Source organism: Eumetopias jubatus, unplaced genomic scaffold, assembly GCF_037043125.1.
Source record: "Eumetopias jubatus isolate StellerSeaLion01/CBP00866 unplaced genomic scaffold, mEumJub1_p1.0 scaffold_4, whole genome shotgun sequence".
Lineage (NCBI taxonomy): Eukaryota > Metazoa > Chordata > Mammalia > Carnivora > Otariidae > Eumetopias > Eumetopias jubatus.
The window spans coordinates 98,387,840-98,410,956 of record NW_028274810.1 but is presented as its reverse complement, the minus strand read 5'-3'; the positions used below and the strand labels follow the sequence as shown (position 1 = coordinate 98,410,956).

Genomic DNA, 23,117 nt, shown 5'->3' with positions numbered 1-23,117 from the left:
GTCTCCCCCTTTTCCACCTGTTGCCAGGGCTTTTTGTGGGGAAGGAAGGCCCCATGATCCACAGTGGAGCAGTGGTGGGAGCCGGCCTCCCCCAGGTAAGAGCTGATGGGCTGGGAGGATACGTCCCTCAGAGGGGGCCCCTGGGGAGGGCCGTGTCCATGGTTGAGTTTGTAACATATCCATTGGGAGCACCTAACATGGCCTTGGAAGCTGATGTCCGTTTGGGTTGATGTGAAACTGTTCCGTCACCCAGCAGAGAGGGTAACTGGTACCCCCAGGTTTTAACAAGGCCCTGCTGAGTACTCGGAGCAGCAACAGGACAGAGAAAGTCTATTCAAATGAAAGTCACCTGGTGCGCCCACACCTGGTGCTGAGCACCTGCCCATCAGGCGGTTGATGGATCACCTCCGTGCGGCCAAACCCCAGGGTGCTGGAAGCACTGCCCGAGATGGCACCAGGCCCAGGTCTATGGTGAGGCCGTTTGAACGAGCCCAGGAATACTAGCTGCTGCTGTTAGCCGACGTGCTCTCTGGGCCAGACTCTCCGTGTCCCAGCTTCTTTCTTCTTTAAAGCCACCTCAAGGGGTTGGTTGTCTTTGTCCTCCGCGTCCTCAGTTGAGGAAACCGAGGCTTAGTACTGGCTCAGGATTCCAGAGCCCCCCTTCTTCTGGGTTTCCCAGACTCCCCAACTGCAAGCTTGAGATGTCTCTGTTCCTCCGAACCGCCCCTCGTAGACGGTTAGCTCGGTTAGCTCTGGTGCTCTGAGGGGAGGGAGTCACTGTGGCTGTGGGTTATCGGCGCAAAGGAGAGAAGACTCTTTTATCCAGAGCCCGTCTGTTGGTCTCTCTCGTTACTGTGTCCCCTCCTTCACATCAGGCACCGGCCTCCCGGAAGTGAGCTGAGAGGTGGAAGGAGGCCAGGTGAGGACGAGGCAGCAGCATGAGAACTTGCTGGGCTCATTGGACCCTCACCGGTTCTTTGGGCCCCTTCCGTACTGACATCCCCTGAGCAGAGCCCACTTCATCTTCTGCAGCAGCTTTCGGTTCCTCCCGCCAGCCGGCAGTTTCCCCTTTCTCTGTCCGACTTGTTGACTGTGTACCAAACGTGATTTCCAAAGATCCTAGAAATCTGGGGGGCAGAAAAAGAAGTTCCTTCCAGAAGTAACATCTTTTTTTCCCCCATGTTGCGGTTCTGGCCTCTTCCTTCTTGCACATCTGCCTGGGTGTGCTGAAGCAAAGGGAACTTTCTGGTGCCTGGGATTCCTGTAGCTCTTGTCTTAGGGCCCGCCCCCCCCCCCCACCACCACCACCACCTCACTGTTTTCTCTTCCCCTAGTTTCAGAGCATCTCCTTACGGAAGATCCAGTTTAACTTCCCCTATTTCCGAAGTGACAGGTATGGAAACCCAACCCAGTTTGTTTGCTGCCGCTCAGACCCCACTCCCGTCACCGTAGCTGGCTCCTGGGCTGCCTTGCTGGGCGGGCTGTGGGCGGAACCCACCTGTCAGAGTGGAGGGGGGTTGGAATCTTCTGAAAATAAGCATGAGAGCCAGGCTGGCTTCGTGGCTTCTATTTTGTCAAGACATAAGGCCTAGAACTGTCTCAGGCAATGAAGAAGATGGTCCAGTATTGAAAACATGACCAGGGAAGTCCAAGGCGTATTATCAAGAATGTGTTTTATATTCCAAGTGATGTACTTGGTCTGCTGCCTTTCTGGGTTGGAAGGTGTTCTTCTGGGTACTTTTTCGCCCTGTGGGATTTGTGCGTGTTACTGATGTGTACACCCTGCTCGGCCTTTGGAACCGGGGGCCCAGGTTCAGAGTCATCTACCTTCTGCTGGGATTCCTGTGAGTCACTGTCACCTGCTCCTGACACTTTTTACTGCTGCTGTGGCTTTCTGGGAGAAATATCTGATGAGAGTGGGGCTCAGCAGGGACTGACAGAAGTCTGGGCTCTGCTTCCTCAGCTGGTGGCTGAGACCCCACATTCAGAGCAGACTGACGTCAGGGGGCCCCTCCAACTAAGGAGAGTGTCTGGCTCTTAGGGAAACTGTATTTGCTGGGGAGTCTGCCTCACCAGACACCTGCTCTTCGTAAGCCCTGCCTGTTCGTGGGTCATGAGACATGATGTTTGTGGACAAGGAAGTGAACACCTGCCTTTTGCGGCCTGAGGACTCTTTTTTGGGTGAATCACCTCTCTCTTCTCCCCGCAGAGACAAGCGGGACTTTGTATCAGCAGGGGCGGCTGCTGGAGTTGCTGCAGCTTTCGGGGCCCCCATTGGGGGCACCCTGTTCAGTCTGGAAGAGGGCTCGTCCTTCTGGAACCAGGGGCTCACGTGGAAAGTGGTAAGGACGACTTTTAGTGAAAGCATCTCCTAAACTTAGCCACCCCCTCTCCCCAAAACTAAACTGGACATTTCTGACTTGGTACGGTCACCTGTCATTTTGATGAGACCAGGAGGGTTGACTTTATTAGAAATTCCTTTGCTCTGGACCCATAACCTCCCAACCATGGACGTTTCTGTACGTTTCATATCCAGGCCCCCCCATCCACACATCAAACTGCCATTGTCCTCCCTTGATGAACCATCTGGCCTAAAAACAGGAGACTGGCTAGGGTCAGAGGCAGGCAGTGGCAGAGGCTGGACTTGAACCCTATCTGGCCTCCTCCCTCAAACTAGCATGTTCCTCGTCTTGTAGTTACCGTTTCTTTTTTGGGCACATGATCTAGTCCACAGCAGTCTCTAAATAAAGACGCTCTCACAATAGGCCATTGAATACAAAGTTCTCACAGCCCAGTTCGCAGTTTTCACACCCGAGGAGTGCTCACTGCAGTGGCTACCAGGTCTCTGTGTCCAGCCTTGGAGGTGCGGGTTTTTGCGGGGGGGGTGGGGGGTGGGCAGTGGGTTTTCTGAGGCCGTGCCCAGAAGGTAGGACTTGTCACTCCTGAGCATTCTCCTGTTTGTCCCCTGTCTCCTAGCTCTTCTGTTCCATGTCTGCCACCTTCACCCTCAACTTCTTTCGTTCTGGGATTCAGTTTGGAAGTTGGGGTTCCTTCCAATTGCCCGGATTGTTGAACTTCGGCGAGTTTAAGGTATGTTTTGTCCTTTCTTCCATCGTTTTTTGGGTGTTCTGGTTTTTTTGGTTTTGTTTGTGGTTTTTTGTTTGTTTTTACTTGACCCATGAAAATTGTTTGTAAAGTACCAGAGAGCAGTGGTCAGCAGGGTAGGCAGAGCTTCTAATGGGGTCTCTCTGCCCCGTGAGTCTCCTGTGCATGCTCAGTGCTCGGTGCGGGCAGGCTTCTGGGTCTGCTTGGGCTCTCCTAGATGGAAAGCAGATTCGCCTCTTATTTCTGTCTTCTCTGCTTCTGTCCCTTCCTGTTCTCATGGGCACTCTGGTTTTTCTTTCTCCCTCCCTTGCCCCTTCTCTCAGTGCTCTGACTCTGATAAAAAATGTCACCTCTGGACAGCTATGGATTTGGGTTTCTTCGTCGTGATGGGGGTCATTGGGGGCCTCCTGGGAGCAACATTCAACTGTCTGAACAAGAGGCTTGCAAAGTACCGTATGCGAAACGTGCACCCGAAACCTAAGCTCGTCAGGTACCTGCTTGCCTCCCCCAGCCTGCCATGGCTCCCTGAGCTTCGTGTGGACCAGGCCGTCTCTCCCGAGGAAGATGCTCATGGGAACGGACTCCACTTCTCACGCCAGCTTTGATTTCGTGTCTGAGACTAAAAATGGAGACAGGGTCGTGGATCTCCTCTATTTGTCAGACGGGCCAAAAGGCTGAGTCTGAGTTTAATTTACATCAGAGGTGCTGGTTGCCTTCTAGCCACAAAGTCAGCAGGGTCGATGAGACTCTTGACCTAAAATGGAAGGCCATTTTGTTCCTCAGAGAGGTGCTATGGATGTAGCAGCCCACGTTCCTGGCTACCCACTGTTGACGTACGAGTTGCTAGAATGGAGCAAGTCGCTGACGAGCTCTGCACGTGTCCTGACTGACTCCGGGCTGCTGGTTGCATGCTCTTTGGGGCAGTGAGGGTTAGAGCAGACAGGGTTGTGTTTTTTAGTTCCTGAGGCTGGGGTGTCTTTTTTTATCTTGTAGTAACCGCTGTGCTTTGCTTCCTAGAGTCTTGGAGAGCCTCTTGGTGTCTGTGGTAACCACCGTGGTGGTGTTCATGGCCTCGATGGTATTAGGAGAATGCCGACAGATGTCTGCTTCGGGTCAAATCAGTAATGACTCATCCCAGCTCCAGGTAACCCCTGTGCACCTGCTGCCTTTGTCCTACACCCCCAAAGAGGAAGAATCCAGAAATGTATGACTTGCCTCTGCTTAGAGCTAATAGATGTGTTTGTTTGTTGCTCCACACCTGTATCAGATTGCTAAGAGCTAGAGCGCCGTAGGAGCCTTTTCCCGGAAAAGAGAGTGTGCATTCTCTTTTTCACTTTTATGAAGAGTCACGGCCATCATAGAGGGGGGCTCCTCTCTCGTTTTGTTGAACAAAATTAACTGGAGACAAGCTCAGGAAGCCAACCATCGCTTCTTCGATGAGCCCCAGTTTACTCTTCTACCTCTTCAACCCTGACAGGTGCCCACCAGCCTCACCCTCACTCATGATTGTGAGCATCACCCTTAAGATGGGGAGAAAGGAGTGTCTGCCTCGGTGATCTGTGATCTGGCTTTTCTGGCATCTTCTGGTTCTTTCTTACTGGGTTTAGGTCATTTACTGGCTTGTTTTTTTTTCTGTTTCTCCTTCTTGCTTTTTAGGAAGATGTAGTATTTTCTAGAACCTTTCACTGAAAGAGCAGGGTCAGTGAGGGAGCTTACTCTGCCCTGCAATTTTTTGGTCCAAGCCAGTGGGTCTGAGAGCTGCATGTGGTCAGCCAGATGCATGGTTCTGGCCTCTAGGGTAGAGGCTCGGGAGTGTTCCCTAAGTACCCAACCTTTTTTTTTTTTTTAAGATTTTATTTATTTGACACAGAGAGAGACAGGGAGAGAGGGAACACAAGCAGGGGGAGTGGGAGAGGGAGAAGGAGGCTTCCCGCCGAGCAGGGAGCCCGATGTGGGGCTCGATCCCAGGACCCTGGGATCATGACCTGAGCCAAAGGCAGATGCTTAACGACTGAGCCACCCAGGTGCCCCAGTACCCTACCTTCTTGCTGCTCCTGAGTAGCTGCTCACATCCCTCAGGGCTGTTGGGAGCTTTGTCTTGGATGGCTGCCCCTTTGGCGTCCCCAGCAATGTCCATGAACAGCAGCATGGGTTAGATCAGGGCTTGGCAAACTGCGGCCCATGGGCCAGATTTGGCCTTTGGTATCTGCTTGTTTTTGTGTGGCCCCCGAGGTAAAAATGGTTTTCACCTTTTTAAAGAGTGTTTTAAGAAAAAAAGAAGAAGAAGAATGTGCAACAGAAACTCTGTGTGGCCTACAAAGTCTAAAATACTTACTATGTGGCTCTTTATATCCGCCAACCCCTGTTCCTCGTTAGTCCGGAGGCTGCCTCCTTACCAGACCAGTGCATCCTGTGGGACGTTGATACATATGATTCACAAACAAATGGAAAAGAATCCTGTGGTCTGATGGGTTAGCCAGAATTAAATGAGTCGCTCTAACACAGGACTGTGTAGGACGTCCGCCGTTCCATCAGTGTCACGGGTGTTTGGACGTTTAGTGTGTGCTAACTATTCAGGAAGCACCGCACGGACACGACTTCATTTAGTTCTTGCCCCCGCCATGTTGGCTGGTATCATTATCCCCATTTTACAGGGGAGAAAACGGGAGACAAAGTGAGTCTTTTTTTTTTTTAAGATTTTATTTATTTGAGAGAGAAAGTGAGAGAGCAGCAGAGGGAGAGGGAGAAGCAGGCTCCCCCCACCGCCAGTAGGGAGCCCAACGATGCGGGACTTGATCCCAGGACCCCGAGATTGTGAGCTGAGCTGAAGGCAGACACATAACCCACTAAGCCACCTAGGCGCCCCACGAAGTGAGGTCTTGACCGTGATCTCTCAGCTAGTGGTATACACCATGAGCTCGGCATTACTCACATTTCACGGGTGAGGCTTCCAGGATGAGCTGCACCTCCCGTGGTCGCTGGAGAGGGGCAGAGTCAGAGGCCAGTCCGTCTGATGCTGGAGCCTCTGCTCTGCCTTCAGCTGGTTCCCTGATCTCCAGCAAGGCTGCGATGCATCTCAGCACATTTGACTGCAGGACTCTTTCCAGGGAGCCCTCAGGACCGGGGTTCCTCCCGACATAGTTTGGGAAACACTGCATGCGTGGGTCATTTCATGGTCGCCTCGTTCCTGAGCCACACACGTTTCTCATTTGGCAGCCCCTCCCTGCCAGGTTCCGCCAGGAGGGGCACTGCCCCACTTCCCGTGGCGGTCCTCCTCCGTCCTTCACAGTGCGTGGGGCTCTCGGGCCAGGCTTCCAGCAGTATCACTTAACAACATGAGAACCACGAGAGGAAGCAGAGCCGGATCCACAGTGAATTTCATTGTCATAACTCAAGAGCCCTCGTCCCGATTCTTTCATTCTCAAAGCGTAAGGAATATAGTATCACAGTTGGCTGCTCTTGGCTAGAGATCGATTTTTTGCCACCTGTTTTCAATTCCGGGTAAAGCTTACAAGCCAGACTTTCTCGACCTCACCGGAGACCTCCCGCTCCAAGACTTTGAGCGCCCTGGTCAGGTATACTGACTTCATAATGACCTCGTACTGACTCTCCGATTCTTGTGTCTTAGGTCACATCAGAAGATGTCAACTCAAGTACCAAGACCTTTTTTTGTCCCAACGAGACCTACAACGACATGGCCACACTCTTCTTCAATCCCCAGGAGTCTGCCATCCTTCAGCTTTTCCACCAGGATAGTGAGTATCCGTGAGCCTGCCTGTTCTTAGGTGATTGATTTTTTTTTTTTTTTCCTGCAGGGAACAGGATGATTCCTCTGCCCCTGCTGTTGGCCCACAGACACAGCCAGGCTTACCCTCAATTCTGAGCAAAATAGTTTTCCTTTGTACTAGCAACCCAGACAAGGCTGGAGTCTCTGCCTCCAGTGTTGGAGGTGAACTGGTTGGGGTGTGGAAGGACCTGGAAGGGGCCAGAGCAGCCCGGCGGGCCTTGGTGGCATCTGGTCGTGGGACTCAGGTGGGTTCTTGCCTTGCAGGTACTTTTAGCCCCGTCACTCTGGCCTTGTTCTTCGCCCTCTATTTCCTGCTTGCATGTTGGACCTACGGCATTTCAGTTCCAAGTGGCCTTTTTGTGCCTTCCCTGCTGTGTGGAGCTGCTTTTGGACGTTTAGTTGCCAATGTCCTTAAAAGGTAAGTGTGCGTGTGTGCGCGTGTGAGCGTGCCCAGGTGTGCGTGGGCACAAGTGTGTGAACCTTGTGATTCCAAGCCGTAGTCTCAGCTTCTTTCTTGCCCAGCTACATCGGCTTGGGCCACATCTACTCGGGGACCTTTGCCCTGATCGGTGCCGCAGCTTTCCTGGGCGGGGTCGTCCGCATGACCATCAGTCTCACGGTCATCCTCATTGAATCTACCAACGAGATTACTTATGGGCTCCCCATTATGATCACTCTGATGGTGAGTGCTCCCCTTCCAGGCCTGTCCCCGGTGCAGGGCCAAGTTCACCCCCCCCCCAGCAGCCTTTTTTCAAGTCTTTGTTTTGTGTCTTAGGTGGCCAAATGGACAGGGGACTTTTTCAACAAGGGCATTTATGACATCCACGTGGGCTTGCGAGGTGTGCCGCTCCTGGAATGGGAGACAGAGGCCGAAATGGACAAGTGAGACCATGCCTTCCATCTGTTCTAGTGTCAGAGTTTATGACCTCGGGCCCGAGGGGTGTGTGCATCAGGGTGGGAAGTGGTGATTAAGATTCTGGGGTGGGAGTCCAGTGAACCGGTAGATAACTCCCGGAAGCAGCTGGGTGTGTCAGGGAGCTGGGGGGCGGAGGCCGGCGGCTGCTGCGTGGTTTGATGTGGCTCCTGTGGCCTTCTGGTTGGACCTGACAGGAGGTCTCGATCAGGTCTGCGTTATGACTGCACATTTCCGCTAAGGGTCTGCTAAGCCCCGTGAGTGAGGACCAGCCTGCCTCACACATGCCCTATGAAATGTCATGCCATCAGCAGAGATTATTCTAGGCGTAGTTGCTGCTTTATCCATCAGCCTGCAAATGGTTTGGGCCTTCTGTGTCTGGGGACCCCACAGGCCTTTATGGTCCAACAGAGGGATCAGCAAACTTCTCTAAAGGGGCAGATAGTTGATATTTGCAGCTTTGCAGGCCACGTGGTCTCCATTACAACTAGCTATAGATAATACGTAAATGATCAGGAGAGGCCAGATTTGGCCTGACACCTGCGGGTTGCCACCTGGTTTAAAGGAACAGGCCAAACTTTTTTTTTTTTTAATTCTAGTAGTACCATTGACAATTCAGTGATGCTACGAGGAATGTGCTATGGAGGGCTGAGGAGGGGATGGCTAGTCACCCGGGCAAGTAAATGGGGTTTGTGTAAGGGGACATCTTGTATTGAGCTGAGGAAAGGCCCACCAGTTTGGCAGAGCAGGGAGGGGCGATCCAGGCATGGGGAAGGGCATTTGCACAAGGATAGAAGTACAGAGGAACGTGTGTGTTCAAAGAACTGCTAGAGCTGGCTCAGAGGAGGGAGCCTGGTGATCCGGGCCGTGCAGGAGACGCAGGGCTCGCTCCTGGGATACTGCGGGCTCTCTTGTGAGGCAGGACCACTTTCCTCCCTCCCCCAGACTGAGAGCTAGTGACATCATGGAGCCCAACCTGACCTACGTCTACCCGCACACCCGCATCCAGTCTCTGGTCAGCATCCTGCGCACCACGGTCCACCACGCCTTCCCAGTGGTCACGGAGAACCGGGGCAATGAGAAGGAGTTCATGAAGGGCAACCAGCTCATCAGCAACAACATCAAATTCAAGGTACAGCAGCCCGAGAGGAATGGTGGGCGAGAAATAAGCAGTTCCTTGACACACACGCTGATCTGGCGCCCGCCACACCCCATAGATGGGGGCGCTGGTTAGCTCTCAGGGAGAATCCACCTCTTCTTTATGTGCGGCAGCAAGTGTAAACATGATAGCGAGTGTGGACGTCATTAGGCCATCGGGACATGTGTCCACTGTCACCCCAGCAAGCGTGCAGAGGGATTTTTTGTTTTAATCGGCATCATTATGGTGTGTAAGTGGTATCAGGAGGTTTCTCGAGTTGCCTGTGACAGAAATGGACTTTGGCTTTACCTAAGAAAAAGAAATCGGCTGGAAGGTGCAGGACCGACGGGAGCTGGAGGGCCAGAGGCCTCCCGCCAGGCACGCAGGCAACTCGCAGACACCCTGGAGGGTGTTGGGGGGCACGGGCACTAGCCCTTGCTCCTGAGTTGAAATCCAGGCAGAGGGAGAGGCCCTCACTCAGGCCATAAGCCCCCATAGCTCTGGGGGCCGGGGCACGTACATTGTCAGTCCCACCACGACATGACGCAGGAGAGGGGTTCACCTGGAGAGTTGAAGTGCTGTTCCCAAATCAAAGGAGTAGGGAAGTTGGGCTGGCAGAAACCGCGGGTTTCAGAGGCTCAGAGAGACTCCCTTCAACCCCAAGCCCCTGAGCCACTCCGAAGATGCCTTGCACTTCCTGTGTGAGCACGTGCTTGTCGCCACTGTCACCTGAATCCTTAAGCTGCGTAGGTGCCGTGGTGGTGTGCCCCGGGCCAGCAACCCCTGGCCTGCCTGGTAGAAACCTCTGTCCCCATCACCCCTCCCCACGCACAGAAATCCAGCATCCTGACCCGGGCTGGCGAGCAGCGCCGACGGAGCCAGTCCATGAAGTCTTACCCGTCGAGTGAGCTACGAAACGTGTGTGATGAGCACCTCCCCTCCGAGGAGCCAGCCGAGAAGGAGGACCTCCTGCAGCAGATGCTGGAGCGAAGGTGAGAGCAGAGCTCCCCCCCCCCCCGCCGCACACACCCGCCTGCAGGGGCTCACGAAGGGCCAGCGCACTGCTCAGAGGCAGCTCCCGAGCTCCTGGGGGCTTTGGAGAGGCCATGGGGCCATGAGGCCATTCGGGGCCATGGGGGGGAAGCAAGATGCAATCCTGCTGAGGGTATGCTAGGCAGCGTCTGGTTTTTATGTAACAGATACACTCCCTACCCCAACCTATACCCTGACCAGTCCCCGAGCGAAGACTGGACCATGGAGGAGCGCTTCCGCCCTCTGACCTTCCACGGCCTGATCCTGCGGTCACAGCTCGTCACCCTGCTCGTCCGAGGAGTTTGTTACTCGGAAAGTCAATCAGTGAGTCTCTGCTCTGCACCGGGATTCGGGAAGGCACGAGGGTGCTAGGAGCACAGTCCCTGTGCCTCGGCGGGGACGAGAGCTAGTACCTGGGGAGCCCGTGTGCCGGCGGGCGGCCATCCTGCGGTATGTGCAGCCCCACGGCTCCCTCTGCTGCCCTCAGCACCTCTCAGGGGGCACTGCGGTGGGGGAATGCCCCAGTCACCCCTCCCCTTAGTCGGTGCCGTGCCTCTCAAGTGTCCTTTCAGCCTGGAGACTTTTTTTTTTCTTTTTCTTTTTTTTTTTTTTTAAGATTTTATTTGTGAGCGAGCACACACGTGCGCGAGCACAGCAAGGGAGGGGCAGAGGGAGAGGGAGAAGCAGACTCCCCCGAGTCTGAGCAGGGAGTCCGATGTGGGGCTCCATCCCAGGACCCCGGGATCATGACCTGAGCCCAAGGCAGACGCTTAACTGACTGAGCCACCCAGGAGTCCCAAGCCTGTAGACTTTTAATATAGTTTCTACGCTTTTCTGGTATAAGTGAACTTTTTTATATGCTTTTGTTTTTTTAAATGTTCTTCCCATTAATTCTCTTGTAATTTTCTTTTTTTTTTTCTTCTCTTCATTTGGTTTTTATGGAGATAAGCAGGGGTGGGTGGGGTGTGTTGTTCAAAGCGGTCCCTATAGTGACCTGAAGACCCGCTCATCCCCACACACTTCACCCCCTTTAGAGGGAACGTGACAGTGTTGCCCAGAGGCCTACTTTCCAAACGGACTCTCCTGGTTCAGCTCTTGGCCACGGAGGCCAGCCCTGCGGTCACTCATGGACCTGCTGGCCTGCGGAAGAGCAGCTAGCATGGGGCGGGACAGGAAGGCCCCAGGGGGAGGGGCTGGGGCTTGGAGGTGTGGTCGGTGGCTGGACGCGGGTGGAGGTGGTGTGTGGGGCACAGGAGGGGTGATGTGGGCTAGGTCACAGAGGCCTCGCCTGAAGGCAGAAAGTAGCTGGAGCTGAGCTGACCAAGCGCTGGGAGCTGGGTGCCGGTGGGCAGGTGGCTGGGGCGGGGGAAGCGCAGTGTGTGGAGAGAGGAGTTACAGGGAGAGCCGTCAGGACAGAGCAGCCATCAGCCACTGTGGCCACTGTGCCCAGCCTGAGAGCCATGGTGGTGGCCCAGGTGCCCCGTGAGGGCCGAGGGGAAATCCAGAAGATTTGTTACCATCCCTCGGGATGCAGGGATGTTAACAAAGCTGCCGTGTCCAATTAATTGCCACAAACCGGGTGGCTGCAAACAACAGAAATCTCTTCTTTTCACAATTCTCAAGGTCAGAGTACGAAGTCCACACATCAGCAGGGCCTTGCTCTCTCAGGAGGATCGCTCCTTGCCTTCCTCGTTTATGGGGGCTACCAGCTATCCCTGGCACTCCTTGACCGTAGACAGGTCCCTCCAGCCTCTGCCTCCGTTGTCACGTGGTCTTCTCCCTCTGTGTCCTCTCCTCTTCTTAGAAGGACACAGTCATTGGACTTACGGCCCACCTTAGTGCAGTCTGACGTCATCTGAACTTGCTTACATCTCCAGAGACCCTGTTTTCCACACGGCCACATGCACACGTGCAGGGGTTAGGACTCAGACACGTCTTTTGAGGACCACATGTCAACCTGAGACCATGTCCATTTTACAGATGAGGAGAAGCAGGATTAGATTAGGAGACTCGCCAAGGGGGGGCACGGCGAGTCCTGGCTGGGAACTGGCTTCAGACTACAGGGGTCTCATGGCAGAGCCCCCAGTTCTGCACCGCCTCACGCCGGGTGACACCGTAGCCAGTGGTGTGGACATAGAGGGGGAGGGGCTCTCAGTGTGCCCCTGCCGGTTGTCGTGCTGGGTGCAAGGACCTGTCTCGGTTGGGATTGCAGAGCGCCAGCCAGCCGCGCCTTTCCTACGCCGAGATGGCTGAGGATTACCCGCGGTACCCCGACATCCACGACCTGGACCTGACGCTGCTAAACCCACGCATGATTGTGGTGAGCAGGGCTGTCCCTTTGGGGCAGGGCCCCCGGAGAGGAGCCGGCAGCTGCTCATCCGTGTGTTCACGCCTCATCCTGGGTAGGGCGCAGGTGGCCAAAGGTGACTTGTGTTCTCTTCTCTGCAGGATGTCACCCCGTACATGAACCCTGCGCCCTTTACTGTTTCACCTAACACCCACGTCTCCCAAGTCTTCAACCTGTTCAGAACGATGGGCCTGCGACACCTGCCCGTGGTGAACGCCGTGGGAGAGGTGAGTCTGACTTCCCACTGTGCCCGCAGCCACGCCTGCCTTCCAGAAAGGACCCTGTCCCCGCTGCGTGCGAGTCAGGGCTTCCCAACCAGCAGGGTTTCTCGGACTAAAAGCTTTTCTGCCCCCTCTGCCTCCCGTGTGTTTCTGACGTACACTCTCTGCTCGGCCGGCAGGTGTCGCCAGGGTCACAGCTGCTGCGGGAGAGCATAGGGCAGTCGTCCCCAGTGTTCCTCTTCACCTTCGTCAGCCCCCGTGCCTCCTGGAGGAGGGGTCCACTCCCCACCCCTGCTGGGCATCTATGACGTTAAATGAGAGAATTTCAAGCAAAATGCTTAGAGAGTTTTAAAAGATCCAACTGCTTACAACTAGTAATCAGTACTGCAGACTTTCCCGGTTTTCTTTTTTGTTAGAACTCCATTGTTTTCCTCATTACACAGTTATTGTGTGGTTGTTAAAAAAAAAAAAAAAATAGAGAAGCAGAATACAAACAAAAAATAAATACCAACCCCTTATTTCTACAGAGGGAGTTCCTTTGTCTTTTTTCCTCTGCATCTACAAGTAGAGATTTTACGTGTCCAGTCTTTTTTTTTTTTTTTTTAAGATTTTATTTACCTGACAGACACAGTGAGAGAGGGAACACAAGCAGGGGGAGTGGGAGAGGGAGAAGCAGGCTTCCTGCTGAGCAGGCAGCCCGATGTGGGACTCGATCCCAGGACCCTGGGATCATGACCTGAGCCGAAGGCAGATGCTTTTGGCTGAGCCACCCAGGCGCCCTGTTACGTGTCTGGTCTTAATGAGAGTGTTGCCACTACCTGTACTGTTTAATACTCTCGTGGTTTGTGTAATCTGTAGGAAATGCCTTTCCATGGCAGGAAACGTTCGGTTATGGTATTTTAATGGGCTCAACGGCATCCCACTGGCTGGCTGTCCACTGACTCATCCAGCCGTCCTCTGTTGGGGGACATGTAGCTAAACGTCACTGCCATGATCATCCTCTTAAGGCTTTTGCTGTTTGTCACCAAGTCGCCCTCCAGGAGGTGAAACCTCTCTAGACAGGGACCTCCGGCAGAACGCTGGCCTGGCCCGGCCTGCTCTTCTGTGGGCATAGTTACAGTGGGTCCAACTGTGTTCCTTGAAACACAAGCACACGGGAGGTTCTAATGCAGGTTCTGGTGCACAGCACCGGCGTCACTAAGACATGAGCAGCGGCGGTTGCAACAGCTGTGAAGACTTCTGATTCCCACAGCATCCCTCCCTTCTGACCCCATCTGCCTGGAGATGGCATCAGATCCCACACATTAAGGGTTCAGCCCCCCAAAACAGCCCCCCCTCTGCCTCTTCGGATGCCAATCAAAAGTGCAGGTTGTCACTTGTGGTTCTGGCCAGGTGCCTGTAAATTGGAGGTTCCCATGATCTGCTTCTAGAACTCAGGAAAACAGTTTACTTACCAGCTGATTGGTGTACCGTGAAAAGATGTGACCCAGGAACGGCCAGATGGAAGAGATGCAGGGGGCAGGTGTGTAGGAAGGGGTGCCAGGCTTCCACACCCTCTCTGGCACACTACCCTCCTGGCACCTTCCGTGTTCACCAGCGTGGAGGCTCCCCACACCCCATAGTTCAGGAACTTTGTTGATGGCTTCATTGTGTACGTACGTGGGATTGATCACATCATGGCCACGGGTGATTGATTCAACCTCTGGCCCTTCCCGGCCCACAGATGGGGGTTGGGGCTGGAAGAGCCAGTCCTCTAGCCACATGGTTCGTTGCCCTGGCAACTAGCTTCCATCCTTAGGGACTTTCTAAAAGTTTATCATTCACATAAACTCAGGTATGGTTGAAAGAGGCTCATTATGAATGGTAAAGGACGCCATTCTTACTCATCACTTAATTCCAAGAGTTTTTAGAGCTTTGTGCAGGAACTAGGATGAAGACCAAATCTGTATTTCCTATTATAAGTCACCGTATCACAAGGACTCAGGTAGTGCCGAGAGATGGTATTTATGAGCTGCAGTGGGGTCGTGGGGTCTCAGCCGCTTGGGAGCCTGCATTGGGCTGGGTCTCTTGCACACATGATGTCTCTTACACACATGCTTGAAGCAAGCGGCAGGTGATGGGCACTGAGAAGGCTAGTGAGCGTGTGCCCTGTTGAAAAAGACATTCAAATTCAAAGCTTAGCTGGCCTGACTAAAATTTCTCCTGGAGCTGAATTTGTCCCATTGGCCTCCAGGTGACGAGCCCTAGTTACCTTTTGATCTCCTTGTCGTCTGGAGACTGGGTAGCCTTGAAGTGTGCAGCGTGGCCAGCTTGACACGTCCGTCCCAGCGCTCTGCAGGACGGGCCTCTGTCGCCTCTGCTTACGGTGACGCACAGGGCCAGCCCTGTCCGCTCCCGTTCCTGCCCCAGCGGGTTTGCTCTGCAGGTGACGGGGGTCTTTTTCTCCTTGTCCTAGATCGTTGGGATCATCACTCGACACAACCTGACCTACGAATTTCTGCAGGCCCGGCTACGGCAGCACTACCAGACCATCTGACGGCCCAGCGCGGCCTCACCGCCACGCGCCAGCCTGCCCTGTCCCGGAGCTGCCCAGGGAGGCGGCTCGCTTGTGCTCCGTCGCCACGGCCGACTGGGGCTGTTCCAGGACACGGAAGATTCCCACTCACCCGCTCGCTCAGAAGCCTCCAATCATCGAACACTTTGCCGGTCAGCCATCCCGGGGATGGTGTTGAACCACAAGAGCCTGGGCCTGTCTGACTTTCTCAGCAAGTATCTTCCTATTTCCTGCTCCCCGCTCTCCTGCCGTCCAGCATGGGCCCCAGCCCCAGGCCCTTCCACCCCACGCGTGCCAGGACCAGAGGGGCGTCAGGCCTTGGCCACCGGGGAGTGATGCCCAGAGCAGTTTTCCTGCCCCCTCCTGCTGCTCTCCTAGGGAGCCCAACTGTTGCCTTCAACTGTAACAGGAGGGGCTTTGGCCAAGGCAGGTGCTGGGGCTAAGGTCAGCTGCAAAATGCAGCGAATCACCAAATTTAGGGACTGAGCCACTGAGATCACCCATGTTTCAGGGGGGCCCTCCTGCGTCGGGACTCTGGACAGGCGCACCGGTTCGTTTGAAGGGAAACGTGGCTTCCTGGGGGAGCTGCTGCTCTCGGCTTGCCCCCGTGGTCACAGCCTCCTTGGAAGCAGCACCCTCCAGAAGCACAAGTCCCACGGACCATCCCTGAAGGAGAAGCCTGACAAGACGCTCTGACTTACAGCCGCCCTAGTCTTTAGCATTTCGGCTTCTCTCCTGGTGACTTGTGTTTTCCGTGGTCTGTCCCTTGTTCCTCCGCTCTGCGCTGAGTTACTGACCCGTGAGTTCTTACGTGTTCTTTCTGGTGAGGCAGCCACAGCCCAGGTGTTCCCCCCGCCCGACCATTAGCTAAAAGCAGGGCACCCCGTAATAAAACTGCTCGACCCAACCCTGGGGAATGGTACCGTTACCTCTGAGACAGACAGAAGCCAGTCCTGGGCCAGTGAGCACTACAGGCACGTGGTGTAGCCCAGAAGCCAGGGTTAGGACAGCGCAGACGGCTTATTCCAGGGAGGAGGGCGCGTCCCCGTCACACGCCTGTTTCACCCCCTGCTGCTAGCCATCCCCAGCCCACTGCGGGCCCAGACATGGGAACTGTGCTGCCAGGGGGCTGGGTTGGGAGGGACAGCCACCAGCACGTGCCCCAAGGCCCAAGCGTGAACCCCGGGAAGGAAACCCGTCTGTCTCTCCAGGCTGGGGGGCCCTCTCTGACCGGGCCCCCAAAGTGAACACTTGGTGTTGGGTATTTTGCCCTTACTTTCCTCCTAACCTCTGCTCTCCCCCCTACTTGCATCCGCACCCTAGGCCCATCGCTATGCAGCCTTGTGACAGATGAGCTTTGGGACTCAAGATGGCATTTATTTGCATTTAAGTTTATGTTGGGTTTCTGTGTGTGTGTGTCAACTGTGGCAGTCCCCCAAGAACATGGCCTGCCCTCGACAATGCCGTCCCCCTTACCCTCTGCCTCCGGCCTGACCTCTGTTGCCAGGACTGCCGTGTGGCCTGGAGGTGGGCGCCCATCTCGGCGTGGCCAGCCCAGGCCCTGTGCTCAGCACGCTCTGCTCCCCTAAGTGAGGGGGCTGCTTCAGGACCTTTTCCACCTGACTGTGGCGCCCCCCCACACTCCATCCTTCCTATTTTCTTATCTCTTTGACCAAAAATACCTTGACTTCTAAATGTTTCAGCTTCCTTGGATGCATTTGACTTGTGAAATGTGGAGGAGACCCCCAATAAGTCGTTGGGGAAATCACAAGGACCAAAAAGGCAAGCCCTTCTAAATGTGATTGTGTTCAGCCCGCTGCCACTTTATTTTAAGGCAGCCTTCAGAGCTTGGCCACATTATTCCTTCCTTTTATTACGAGGGACACCAGTTGCCCAAGTCAGGAGGATGTGGGGACCGCCCATCACAGAAACGGAATCCCCTCTTCCCACCCCTCAGTGAACTAGGGTCCTGTGGGGGCAGCCTCTGGCCTCCAGGGCTCTGGGGTCACCAGCTGCCTGCCTCCGGGCTGCCCTGGGCGATGGTGTCGGAATTTACCCCTCATGCACATCCAGTCCCCAGATACTTCATTACCCCTGAATAGTCCAGAGGTGGCTGGCAGAACGCACCTCCCTCCCCGTGAACTGACTGCACGGTGGTGAGGTCCCAGACTCAGGCCTCTCTGGAAAGGCACGTTGCTTCTTGTCCTCCGCTGGTGTCTGCCCTTGCCAGATAAGCCCAAAGACAACCACTGCCCCACTTGTAACAAATAACTGGAAGCCTCACTCCTCTGATAGTTAGAAACCCACGTTGTCCACATCCCACCTGTTACCAGCCCCGTCGCCCCCTGGTGATGGGGTACGCACGCATGCGTGCGCGCGCAAGCCAGAGGGGGCTCGGGGGCCGGCTAGAGACGGTTTGCTGTGTGCCTGCTGTGTGCCTGCCGTCTCCTGCTTGGTGTTTCACGTTCCCCAGCGGAGGAGCCTGAGAGGTAGGGAGCCAGAGTCCCACCCCACACCCCCGGCTGTGGGACCTTGGCAGTCGGGAGTGATTTGCTCATGACCTTGTTTAACGAACGGTTCCTGGCTGGGATGGACGCTTGCTTGCTTGACGCAACCAACTATATGACGTTTCTGATGCAAAATTGTGTACTGACACGACCGTCGGAAAGAAAGAAAGCCTCTGGAAAGGCCAGAAGCGCCGTCCTGGGCCCTGTAGCGTCGATGTGCAGTATTACCCCGTGGCTCCCGAGCGTGGCAGGCTTCTTTCTGTACGCGCTGTTGGTTTAGATAGTAATACTAGCTAATTCTGTTGTGTACATATGTTGTATTTTTTTTAATTTGCAAAATTCTATTTTTATTTGAACTTTTGGAACTTGGAAGTTCTCATTGTAACTGTAACATGTCAGAATAAAATGTCTTCATCTGTCTCCGCGGCGCTCGCTGTACGGGGGTGCATGGTTTGCATTTTACTCTCGCTTTCTACTATGTAAAACTCGCAGAGCCGGAGAGTAGATTTACGGTCTCAGAGGTCTCCTTCCAAATCTTTGACTTCATTCCCAGGGGAATGCTACCGACTTAGTCCTTAGCAAAAATCACGAAGTTCCCGGTCTTCTGTCCCTCCCTTGAAATCAACGCCATGTGATCTTGTTTACGGATGTTGTTCTCCCGTAAAAACCTACCTATTCCCTCAGCTGCCGCTACCCTTGGCAGGAGATGGAGGACCCGTGTGTGATCTGACAGCGCTGTGTTTAGGAATCTGCCCCACTAACAGGTTCCCTGATAGCCAACCCGAAGTACAAGCAATTTCTGGCTTCTGTTTTGCCAGAAACAGGATTTTCTTGGTCTCCGGATGATCTGCCTCAAGTTGCCATTTCACCAGTCCTAGAAATGGTGTCCGTCTGTGCCTTCCCCTCCACATGTCCCCGGGTTTCCCGAATTCCAGGGACACTTCCTGTGCACTCAGCACTGTCCGTTCTATTTGTGGGGGGACCCACTGTGTCACAGTGACCCCTTGGGAGTCGGCCCAGTTCCCCACACTTCGCTCCTAGCAGTTCCCACTCCCCGGACCTCGGAAGCCGAGTTTGGATGCTCTTTCCTGTCTCTGCTCCTGTCTTTATAAAGTCTCTCTGCTTCTTGATTTTCCGCCCTTCTGTGTTCAAAGCCCACGTGGAGAAGATTTTTGTTGGAAGTGGTTAGATTAGAGGTCCTTCACCCACTCCACTCATCAACTCACTCTGGCCTCCCCCTCCCCCTGCAAAGAGTGAACGACTTCTTTATTCCCCCTTTTCCTGATCTCTGTACAAGACCAAGACGATTGGGCTGACGTTACAGAGCACGGACTTTGCCATGTGCTGCAGTGGTGGCTGCACAGGCGTTGACCTTCAAGGAGTTTACAATCCAGGGACAGAGACACGACTGCCTACCAAGGCAAATTGTCTTGTACTACAATAGTTATACCCAAAATGCTGCCAGTGCAGAGCTCAGTTCATAGCAGTGTTCTCCGTGAGCCTTGATTGTGTAGAATGTTCTCAGGAGCACTGGATAAATGGCATTATGGGAGGAAGGGACAGGGTATGGAAGGGCCAGAGAAGTCAAAGTGTCAGTGGCCAGAGGGGGAGGGGGTTGGAGGAATGTCATAGATTCTGACGTGGAGAGGGGGATGTGTAGATTACAGCATGGCTCCCTGTTGTGGGTGAACTTGGTGCCTGGTATTCTCTGCTTTTCAGAAGCAGATACAAAGAAATGGCATCTTCCCCAGCGCTCCCGCCCCCCCCCCCCCGTCCAAGCACCTGGGACCAGAATTAGAAAAAGCTGGTGGCTACTTTTTAATTACGTCTGAGTACCCAAAAGGCACCCAAACGCACAGTTTGTCAACAAAACAAACGTCTTTTTCTTCACTTTGCTTACCACAGGCACCACTCGGGGGGCCATGTTGCTGGTGAGGGAGGCTCTGCATGTGTGCAGGCAGGGGGTCTATGGGAAATCTCTGTACTTCCTGCTTAATTGGCTGTGAACCCAAAACTGCAACCCAAAATAAATCTTACTATGTTTAAAAGGAAGAAGAAAGAAACAGCCTTCTTCTCTCTGACAAAAGGTAAACCGGGTTATCAGGCTGGGAAAAGAAAGCAAGCACACCAACTGAGCCTTTGGCTTCTGTCCGTGGTGCTGAAGTTTATTCATTTTTCAAACCGCTTTCAATAACAGGTGGAGTGTCTATCCTAAAATTTAATGCATGGGATGGGAGAGGTGGGGAAGCCACAGTTAAACCACTTTATCTACATTTAGCATAAAATTTGAGAAATGTTGCCAAGAGGCTGCAGCTTGAATACGGTGCTCGTCACGGCTCAACTTGATGGCAATGAGATGGGACAAAGTTGAGTGTGAGACCCCAAGGGATGAGGGTCTCTCGAAATCTGCTCAGGGCCTGGCCCGCCTTTTCCTCCCTGGCCATTATCTTCGGTACTACAAAGAGAACAAAGACAAATTTGGCTTGGTGACCTGGCCCTATTGGAAAAGTCAACTTCACAGGACCATGCTCACCTCCCACCAGCCCCCACTCCAGCCTGACAACCCTAGGAGTTTCATGAACTGGGGCACAAGTTGCTCATTAGAAGTAACAAGTCAACCCTGGCTGTTTCTTTTCTGTTTTTTTTTTTTAGATTACTTATTTATTTATTTTGACAGAGAACAGGCGTGAACATGCGTGGGTGAGTGGGGGGAGGGACAGAGAGAGAGAATCTCAAGCAGACTCCCCGCTGAGTGTGGAGCTTGTCATGGGGCTTGATCCCATGACCCATGAGATCATGACCAAAGCTGAAACCAAGAGTCAGACGCTCAACTGACAGTCACCCAGACGCCCCAACCCTGGTCATTATCATTTAATCCTTTGGGATCTGACAGTTCTGGGGAGAAACATGAACTCCCAATCAGCAGAATGAAGGGGTCTTGGCCCCATGAACATTTTAAGTTCCCAATGCTCATGGCAGTAACTTTTTTCCCTTAGCATTTCCTTGGCAGCCTGTAGCTGAGGATGATGTCATCGGCCCAAGTTGAGGCAAACATTTCTTGGAAGTAAACTTCTGCTCTGGTCTCTTTACTGCAGAAGGCATGCCCTAGTGGTGTTCTTTGACAAGGTTTGAGTCTCAGTGAAACCACAACTTCCTTCCTCCCCATCCCGTATCCTTTCCCAGCTCCTCTTACCCGGAAGCTGTTGCAACCCAGTCCACTCTGGGCTCCAATCCTGTCCATCCTGCCTCCGAAGCAGCTGGACCTCCGCAGGCTCCGAGGGGCAGCAAGCAGCGCTCTCAGCTTGCTTTTCAGGAGGGCAGATCTATCGGAGGCGTCCCAGGGGCCCCGCCCAAGGGCGCCCCCATCTCTCTGGGCTGGGTTGACCTCCCCCGTCCAGGGAGGCACCTCAGGGAGGGGACTGAGAGCCGCCCCAGCTTCCTCATTCTGCTCACTTAGTATTTGTGGGGGCATGACCTCCTCTTCTAAAGGTATCTTGTCCTCCAAGTGGTCCAGCAAATTCTTTACAAAAGGAACACACAGGGGGAAAGGGAGAGGTCTCACTCACTGGCACAGTGTCACAAAGCCCCCTGGTCCCACACTGTGGCCCCTGTCCTGGCCCTACCTTGAAATCCATCAGGTCTGCATTGGACACAGAGCCATACGCAGGGTTAGCTCCTGTTTGCCCCAGGAGCTGAAATGCCAGGAAGAGGAGGAAGCTTGCGGTGGTGGTAGGGGCGCTCATGCTGGCGTCGCTCAAGGAGTGGCCTGGTTCTTGCTGCCTCTCTGTCCTCTCGTTTCCCTCTCTCAGCCTCCGTCCGGCTCTGTCTCCCAGCTGCCCTGCACCTCCTCTTTTTATAGCCCCCCGGCTCTCCAAGAGCGCAAGAGGGACGGAACCCTCCCCATTCTGTCACTTGCAGTGATAAAGCAGCTGAATGAAGAGCAGCAGAAGATGGCCTTTTAAAGCTATCAGTCCAGCAGAGCCTGTCACTGCCCCTCCACCTTGAGCAGCCCCAACAGCCCCGGACCCTCAGCTGCAAGAGCCACATTCTTGTTGATTTGCCTCAAGAGGTTCCCACTTCAAAGGTGTGAGAAGAGCAAAAAAGAGTCCTTGGTTATCTTACAGGGATGCCTGGGGCTTCTTTCTCCTCAGCAACAGGATCCATGCAGGGAGGCAGAGGGTGACGGTTGGCCAGCGCCCAGCTCCCCAAGTTGGTTTTTGGCTCAGCTGTCAGGGGCTCCAAATAAGGGCGGGCGGGGAGGAAGTGGCAGGCAGCCTGCAGCTCAGGACAAATTAGTCCAGATGCTCAAGCTGGCCTCGCACCTGACTCATCAGCCATGAGGGCAGACCTCTCCCTCCAACTGGGCTGCCCTCCCTCCTGGCAGTCACTCGCAGTGGTCAGGTGAAGAGGGAGTTATTTTTTAGAGCCCTAAGCCAGCCGGGAACCAAATGTGATGAATGTCCCAAGAATTCAGCTCCCAGACATAAACACCAAGAAAAGTTTCAGAAACACAATCATCTCTCTGCCAAGCTCCTCCTCCTTCCTCTCTGCAGTGTAGAGGGAGGAGGGTACTTAGAGATGCCAACATTTTCATTCCATCACCTCGCTGCTTGTAGAAACTCAAGCTCTGAATTTGAAGCTTCTAATGCCCCCAACCCTCCCGGAAAAGCTCCCTTGGTGAGTTGGCTGATGGAGTAAGAGGGAAGTGACTGTGGCACACAGTTTCCCTTAAGGCCTTCCATGTAACTTCTGCGAGGCCAGGCGAGTGATGAGCCACAGAGGCCTCCATTTTCCTGGCCCCTGGGGAGAAATAACAGGCAGCAAGTCTATCCACACTTAACGCGTGGCCCCCATTCACTAAGCACAACACTCCCTGTTAGCCTGCTATTTGATGCAGCATGTACTGTGTGGCAAACACTACATTTGAAGGGTCCAGAGACCCGCATTGCAGCCCCAAACAAATCAAGTTACACACATCATCACTGCCTTATTTTCCCCATTTGTAAAAACCTGCTCTACCCACCTCTCCAGGGTGTCAGGTGAGCGAGTAATGCGTGAGCGCGTTGTGAAATGCTATCTAGTTGCAGGATGATACCCGTGGTTGCCTTCATTGACCAGCTGTAATGTGTCAGACACTCTACTGAGGGCTTTGTGTGCATTGCCTAATTGTCAGCACCACCCCCACGAGGTGGGTGGTATTGCTCCCATTCACAGAGGGGCAGAACTGAGACAGAGGCTGTCACTTGCTCAAGGTCACTCAGGCAGAGCTAGGACTTGAACCCCAGGTCTGACACCGCTGCCCATATTCCTAACCATCTCACAGATGCTGCTGCCGCTGCTTAGCGTGATGGTCCCTTACCAGCCCTTTCTGTGCAGTTCCCGACCGAACACACCCCTGCCCCCACTCTCCCAGGTGGCCTCTGAGCAGCTCCCTCCTCCTCCCCCTTCCTGGGGCCGTAGCTTTGGGTGCTTGGTAAGTGTGTGTGTGTGTGTGTGTGTGTGTGTGTGTGTGT

The 23,117-nt window shown here is 54.1% G+C and overlaps 2 protein-coding genes across 4 annotated transcripts in view; one reads left to right on the top strand and one right to left on the bottom strand.

Moving 5' to 3' along the window:
* CLCN6 (Cl-/H+ antiporter 6) overlaps nucleotides 1–18,024 on the top strand; it is a 30,094-nt gene extending 12,070 nt beyond the window's left edge. Inside the window, exons 8-23 of one of the 3 annotated variants that reach the window (XM_028108359.2) lie at nucleotides 28–95; nucleotides 1,335–1,393; nucleotides 2,210–2,342; nucleotides 2,977–3,090; nucleotides 3,429–3,595; nucleotides 4,123–4,249; nucleotides 6,734–6,860; nucleotides 7,157–7,310; nucleotides 7,415–7,574; nucleotides 7,668–7,774; nucleotides 8,751–8,937; nucleotides 9,778–9,935; nucleotides 10,143–10,299; nucleotides 12,188–12,295; nucleotides 12,424–12,549; nucleotides 14,999–18,024. In XM_028108359.2, the coding sequence (XP_027964160.1) occupies nucleotides 28–95; nucleotides 1,335–1,393; nucleotides 2,210–2,342; nucleotides 2,977–3,090; nucleotides 3,429–3,595; nucleotides 4,123–4,249; nucleotides 6,734–6,860; nucleotides 7,157–7,310; nucleotides 7,415–7,574; nucleotides 7,668–7,774; nucleotides 8,751–8,937; nucleotides 9,778–9,935; nucleotides 10,143–10,299; nucleotides 12,188–12,295; nucleotides 12,424–12,549; nucleotides 14,999–15,079 (2,033 nt within the window). In that variant the 3' untranslated portion in view covers nucleotides 15,080–18,024. Of the gene's footprint in view, nucleotides 1–27; nucleotides 96–1,334; nucleotides 1,394–2,209; nucleotides 2,343–2,976; nucleotides 3,091–3,428; nucleotides 3,596–4,122; nucleotides 4,250–6,733; nucleotides 6,861–7,156; nucleotides 7,311–7,414; nucleotides 7,575–7,667; nucleotides 7,775–8,750; nucleotides 8,938–9,777; nucleotides 9,936–10,142; nucleotides 10,300–12,187; nucleotides 12,296–12,423; nucleotides 12,550–12,722; nucleotides 13,036–14,998 lie in introns of those variants that run through there. The other 2 variants (XM_028108358.2, XR_003610185.2) reach the window with 2 other exon arrangements.
* A 1,739-nt stretch (nucleotides 18,025–19,763) lies between these two features.
* NPPA (natriuretic peptide A) lies at nucleotides 19,764–21,826 on the bottom strand. Its single transcript, XM_028108410.2, has 3 exons — nucleotides 21,228–21,826; nucleotides 20,798–21,124; nucleotides 19,764–20,059 (listed from the first exon to the last, which is right to left on the bottom strand). The coding sequence occupies exons 1-3, from the start codon at nucleotides 21,345–21,347 to the stop codon at nucleotides 20,048–20,050; spliced, it is 459 nt and encodes a 152-aa protein (XP_027964211.1). The 5' UTR covers nucleotides 21,348–21,826; the 3' UTR covers nucleotides 19,764–20,047.
* Nucleotides 21,827–23,117: the final 1,291 nt, after the last annotated feature.